A 6,019-nucleotide genomic window follows, 5' to 3' on the forward strand; every position below is an offset into this window, starting at 1 on the left:
AAAAAATTTTTATTATGAATGACCAAATCCTTTTAAAAAATAAAAAATTATTGAGATTAAATTTTGTTCCAAATTTTTGTGTGCACCTTTTAAAATTAAACGTCGGATCAAATAAATAAATTATTTACTAAATAAATATAAAAGTTTTTCAGTCGTTTATAAATAATATAATATTTATTAATTATTTTTGTTATTTTTTCAAATTATTCAATAATTTATTTATCATTTATATTTTTAAAGATTATATTTGTAGTTAAAATTTTTAGATATAGATAATTTTAGTGTGAAATACAGTAATATTTGATTATTTTAATATTTTACATTGCTATAATGATAGTATTAACGTTTTGTAAAAAAATATATTATTTTAATTATATAAAGACAAAATGTGATTGACATTTTATAAATACCCACAACAATGTATAATATATAATTTAGATCATCTTTAAAGATTTTATCATTTATAATCTAATATACAAAAATAAAAATTCTATATTTGTCAAGTAATATAAATTTTTGAATATTATTTTAGTAGTGTATTTTTTTTATTAATAATTTAATATTTTCGTAATTTCGCTTTTTTCTAAAAGAGGAAAATCATTTTAAATACAACGTAGTACATGACATGGAGCGGACAAAAAACATTGAATCTCCTCCGGTATCTAAACTAAGGGGGTAGAAAAGTAATTTGGAGGAGCCACTAGGTGGCAAAGTACATTTTTGGCAACCTTGGCCCTTGATAGGAAAGTAGAGAACGAGCAAATAAGGCGAAGCAAACCAACCTTGTTCTTTCTTCCTCTCCTTGTCCAGCTTCTCCCCCCCTCTCTCTGTCTTTCCAGTTCCCACTCACTACTCCCCTTTAGACTCGAAAGAAACAGAGTCAGGCACAAATAAACACACTCTCGCTCTTTGTGTTTTTTTTTTTTTTTTTTTTTTTTCTCTCTCCGCCCTTAGATACCCGCGCGCTAGCCTCTTTTCCCCTCTGTATCCTTCTTTGTTCTCTGTTAAAACTCGCATATATACGGATACACAGTCGCAGAGACGCACGGTGATATTAGTTATTACACTACAAACAAATACTCATAACAGATAGAAAGAGAGAGATAGCGAGATTCTGGGAAGAGCCAACAAAAACGAAGGAAGAAGAGAGGAAAGAAAAGAAAAGAAAATAAAGAAAAACAAAAAGAAAATAAAGTCGTTTCCCCATGGGAGAAACCGGTATCATTGTCCGGTTCCCTGGAAACTTAGACCCCAGAGCTCAAGAGTTCATACCCACAAACACAACCCACACTCCCTTGCCGCAACTGGCAACCGTCTTCCCCCTTCCCCACCACCCCTACACCGCCCAACCCTCGTATCCACCTTACCCTTACCCTTACGCCCCATCCCTTGGGGTTGGTGTACTTCCCTTTCACGATGCTCAGCTTCCCCACGCCGCCGCCGCCGCCGCCGCCGTTCCATTCCCTCACTTCTCCACCTCCGCCGCATATGCAGCTCCTCCTCCTCCTTTCCCGTCGCCTCACCTGTCCACGTCACCAACCCGGTCGTTGCTCCTGAGTCCCTTACCATCGGACCTGGCGGTTAGCGAGTCCTCACTGAGGCGCGAACTTGAAGTGTTCGGTGACGTCAGAGGGGTCCAGATGGAAGCCCTCCATGACGGAATCGTGACGGTCCATTTTTATGACCTCAGGGACGCCGAAACGGCGCTAACGGCGATTCGACAGCAACACATGCAGCACCAGGAGAGGCTCCGCAACCACTATGCTTCGTTGTTCAAGGCCAGAAGCGCGTTTCCTCTACCGCCACCGCCGCCGGTGGTTTCTCCGCCGGCGCCCGGTCTCATCGCCGGGAGAGCTGTGTGGGCGCAGTACGTTCTCCCGGTTTGCAACGCCGTCCCGGACGGTCAGAACCAAGGCACCGTCGTGGTCTTTAACTTGGACTCGGACGTTTCCGCCGAGAATCTCAAACGCGTTTTTGAGGCTTTCGGTATCTCTCGCTCTCTCAGCCAAAACAGAATTCCATTAATGTCGTTTAGTTTATGTTTTCTCGTCGTTTTATTTGTCTCCTTTTCGTTAAGTGAGAGTGAGATCTGAGAACTATGAAGGAGATAAAAAAGCTGTTGGAATTCAGTTAAACTTTTTTTTCCATATTATATTCTATGCCTTCTTTTTAATTTTAAGTGATGTTGAAACGTCTCTATCTCATTCTTTTGTGAGTATCTCTTTTCTTAATCTTTTTATCTTTTGGCTTTTGGTTTCAATTTTTATAGGTGCAGTAAAGGAACTAAGAGATACACCGTCGAAAAAGAATCAAAGGTTTGTGGAGTTCTATGACGTTAGAGATGCGGCGAAGGCATTGAAAGAAATGGACGGGAAGGAAATTTATGGTAGAAAGGTTGTAATTGAGTTCAGTAGACCCGGTGGTCAAAGCAGAAAGTTCTTCCATTCCCCAGCTTCTAAACAAAAGTCTTTGAACCTGAATAATGTTCCACCGTTCTATGCTTCGAATCATCCTCATCACGTGCAACGCAAAAACTCGCGTCGTTTTGGAAGTTCATGCTGGAACTCTTCATGTTCTACTACATTTCCGCAATTGCCCTTGTGGAAGAGTTCAGGCGGTGGAAGCAAGGGAAGCGTGAACGGGGGTTCGGATTCTGGGTCCGTTGAGGCAGTTGGGAACGCCGTTTCGGAGGAGCAGCTGCAGCGGCGCTCGGACGCTAGTCAGAAGAGGAGTCCCATTAAAGAAAGCGGCGAGGTCGGTGAAGGAAGCGTAAAACACCACTACCAGCAACATCATCAACAACAACATATAGTAAAGAGTAGACACTGGAAGGGGAAGCAAGGGAAGAAGCACGAGACAAGGTTTCTAATTAGAGAAGACGCCATTGTGGAGTCTAGTTCCAGAGATCCACGAACTACTGTGATGATCAAGAACATTCCCAACAAGTATAGGTTAGTAAATTTATTTTTAATTTAATGTTTGTGAAATCCGGGGTCTATCTGATCCCTCAAAAAAAAGGGGGGGGGGGGGGGGGGATAATCGTTAACGTATCCGTTGACCATTGAATTGGATGTGAAGACTGTATAAAACGTTTAATACTGTGCACATCAAAATTAAACTCTAATTACAATTACTCATGTTTATGTATAATTGTTAAAAATTTACTTTAAAATGTAATCCTATTGGGAGTATTCCAAATGGACATATGGGGTAATATTTTGGTCCCTCTGAAATCTTGTTGATACTGTGCATTTCTTTTGTTTTTCTTTGACTTGATGTAGTCAGAAGCTACTATTAAATATGCTGGACAACCATTGCATACACTGCAACGAACAGATTGGCGACGACGAGGACCAACCATTGTCTTCCTACGATTTTGTGTACCTTCCAATTGATTTCAAGTAATTCTCATCGTCTTACTCATACATACTTTCTCTTTTTTTTTTTTTTTTCCTCCTAATGTTCTATCGATTTACGTGTTTGCACTGTACAAATACTATTTCACTCCTATTTACTGGTCAAAGTGCAAAAAATACTATTAGAAATCGTCGGAGTTTTTGTTAAAGAATCCGTCATTGTTATATCCTCTAATTTCAATTACTATTACAATTACAATTAGCATAATTTGTGGCAATTTCTAATTACATTGCTGTGTACCAAAGACTATTATTTCCAATAATGCATTAATGTTGTAGTAAATGTTGTCACAGCAACAAGTGCAATGTGGGGTATGGGTTTGTGAACATGACATCTCCCGAAGCCACTCTGCGGCTATATAAGGCGTTCCACCTGCAACATTGGGAGGTATTCAATTCCAGGAAAATTTGTGAAGTTACATATGCAAGAGTCCAGGTATTTCATTATTTATAATGCTTGAGAGTTTCATTACTTCCACTAATTAATAAATCTGCCTATATACATGAACTATTAATGACACAAATAATACTCTATTTATTCTCTTTTATTTGATGTAATCTTTTAGATATACTACTATCAGTACACTTCGAATTAGTCAAGTTGGTTAGTAATTTAATTCCGTAACTCCCGGTTTCTCATGGTAAGTTCCAGATGCTGGTGTAATACATGAAAAATTGACAATTCAACTACATCAATCTAAAGTAAGATAGAAAAGACAAAGTGACAAACTATAGTATTTAATTGTGATACGCCGAAAATGTATCTGTAATTTTATTTTTTGATAGCAGTTAAAGTCAATAATAATTGCAGAATGTAAAAGCGTTTTTCGTGTTTCTAATTAAATCCATTGTAGTATAGCATTAATCTATATGAAAACAAGAATAGTATTTAACTCGTTATGCAAGTACATTTATTTTTTATATATGTATAAAGGGTTTGGAAGCTTTGAAAGAGCATTTCAAGAACTCAAAGTTCCCATGCGAGATGGAGCACTACCTGCCGGTGGTGTTTTCACCTCCTCGGGACGGTAAGTCCCTGACGGAGCCACTTCCAATAGTTGGCAACAACAAGAACAACCACCACCACCACAGCATTATTATTCCCATGGCCATGATGAACGTTCAAAATGGTGTCCAAAAGTCTGATGAGGATGATGATGATTTTGATGATGATGATGATAGGGCAACAAGAAGTGCTTCTACAATTGCTTGTGAAGACGTGCATAGTAGCCAAAGTGGCGGCGTATGTGATGATGATTGATGAAAACACTGAGTAGTGGTTGGAGAATAGTGCTGCTCCCTTCTGATGTTACAAATGTGTAAGTAAAAGGGTGGCATGTGCATGTTTGGTTTCTTGTCAATGTGTGACATTTAAGACTCTTATGAACCACACTCACACACCCTGCTGGTGGATTAACCATCCCATGTCTTAAGTTTTTCCTTTTTTTTCTCCTCAAATATTTTCATTTATTGCTAGTAGTAGTTTCAGCCTAGTTGTATTAATTGAGTGTATTGATTAATAGTCCTCTTTTTTTCACTTTTTTATTTCATCCTTTAAGAAATCTCTTGTAGCCTTGCAAGGTCCTGCCATTTCCGATGTAATGGTCATTTAAGCATTTTCGAGAATGAATTTTTTTTTATTGGAAAAAAGTAAAGTTGTTAACCGTACTTTTTTATTATATAATATTTTTATAATGAGTTTAATTAACTTGTGTTTAAAGGTTATATTTAAAAAATATAATAATAAAATTATTTTAATATTTGTAATATCAATACATTCAAAATGTAAAATAAATTAATATTTGCAATAATTTTTATAATATATTTTTTATTGGTATATTTAATATATGCCTGCGGAGCACAAGTTAACAAATTTTTTTTAAAATTTTATTTAAAGAATATACACGAGACTCCATTTGACAATATCATTTAAAAAAATTGTGAAGATACTTTCAACATTTTTTTCTTAAATTTGAAGTTTAGAATTTTGATGTGATTATTGAAATTGCTATATATTTAAGTATTTTTGTCAATTAAGTTTAATTAAATTGATTTTAATCCAATAAAAATTACTCACATAAAATATGCAAAAGTTAATATTTTTTGTGTTCTTTCTTCTTTTTGTGTGTTTTCTCTTTTTCATCATTTTTTTATTATTGTTGTATTTATTTTATTATGTCTCTTTTTTCCTTCAGAGTGTTATTGTAGTATTTTTATTTCTTTTTTCTGTTTTTTTTATTATTATTATTCTTAAGAAGGTGAAAATGAAAAATCATAAGAAATAAAACAAAAAGAAAAAGATGATGACGATGATGAAGAAGGGAAGAGAAGAATTCTGAATTGTGCGAATTTAAAAAAAATAGCACTGAAACTTTTTAAGCTTTGACAGAAAATTTTTTAATTTTGACATCGAAATTTTTAACAGTATGACAATAAATTTCTTAACTAATTAAAAGTTATCGAAACAAAGTTAACACTAAAATTTCTTAAAAATAATACTAAAATTTTTTAACTGTGACACCAAAATTTTTTCAACATATCATTTTTTCTACTTTTTTTCATATTCTATCTTTTTTTTTTCTTTCTCTCAACATGTTCTTGTT

The 6,019-nt window shown here is 35.4% G+C and overlaps 1 protein-coding gene across 1 annotated transcript; it reads left to right on the forward strand.

Annotated features, from left to right (window-relative positions):
• The first annotated feature begins 974 nt into the window (after window positions 1-974).
• LOC130956456 (protein terminal ear1) lies at window positions 975-5,026 on the forward strand. The gene is made up of 5 exons (XM_057883505.1): window positions 975-1,986; window positions 2,270-2,951; window positions 3,282-3,401; window positions 3,711-3,852; window positions 4,351-5,026. The coding sequence occupies exons 1-5, from the start codon at window positions 1,206-1,208 to the stop codon at window positions 4,675-4,677; spliced, it is 2,052 nt and encodes a 683-aa protein (XP_057739488.1). The 5' UTR covers window positions 975-1,205; the 3' UTR covers window positions 4,678-5,026.
• The last annotated feature ends 993 nt before the right edge of the window (window positions 5,027-6,019 follow it).

The sequence above is a fragment of the Arachis stenosperma genome, chromosome 10 (genome assembly GCF_014773155.1).
Source record: "Arachis stenosperma cultivar V10309 chromosome 10, arast.V10309.gnm1.PFL2, whole genome shotgun sequence".
Taxonomy (NCBI): domain Eukaryota; kingdom Viridiplantae; phylum Streptophyta; class Magnoliopsida; order Fabales; family Fabaceae; genus Arachis; species Arachis stenosperma.

Coding starts and splice junctions, on each gene's coding strand:
- LOC130956456 (XM_057883505.1), top strand. CDS start 1,206: ATGGGAGAAACCGGTATCATTGTCCGGTTCCCTGGAAACTTAGACCCC. Junction 1,987..2,269: donor ACGCGTTTTTGAGGCTTTCG/GTATCTCTCGCT, acceptor CAATTTTTATAG/GTGCAGTAAAGGAACTAAGA. Junction 2,952..3,281: donor AACATTCCCAACAAGTATAG/GTTAGTAAATTT, acceptor GACTTGATGTAG/TCAGAAGCTACTATTAAATA.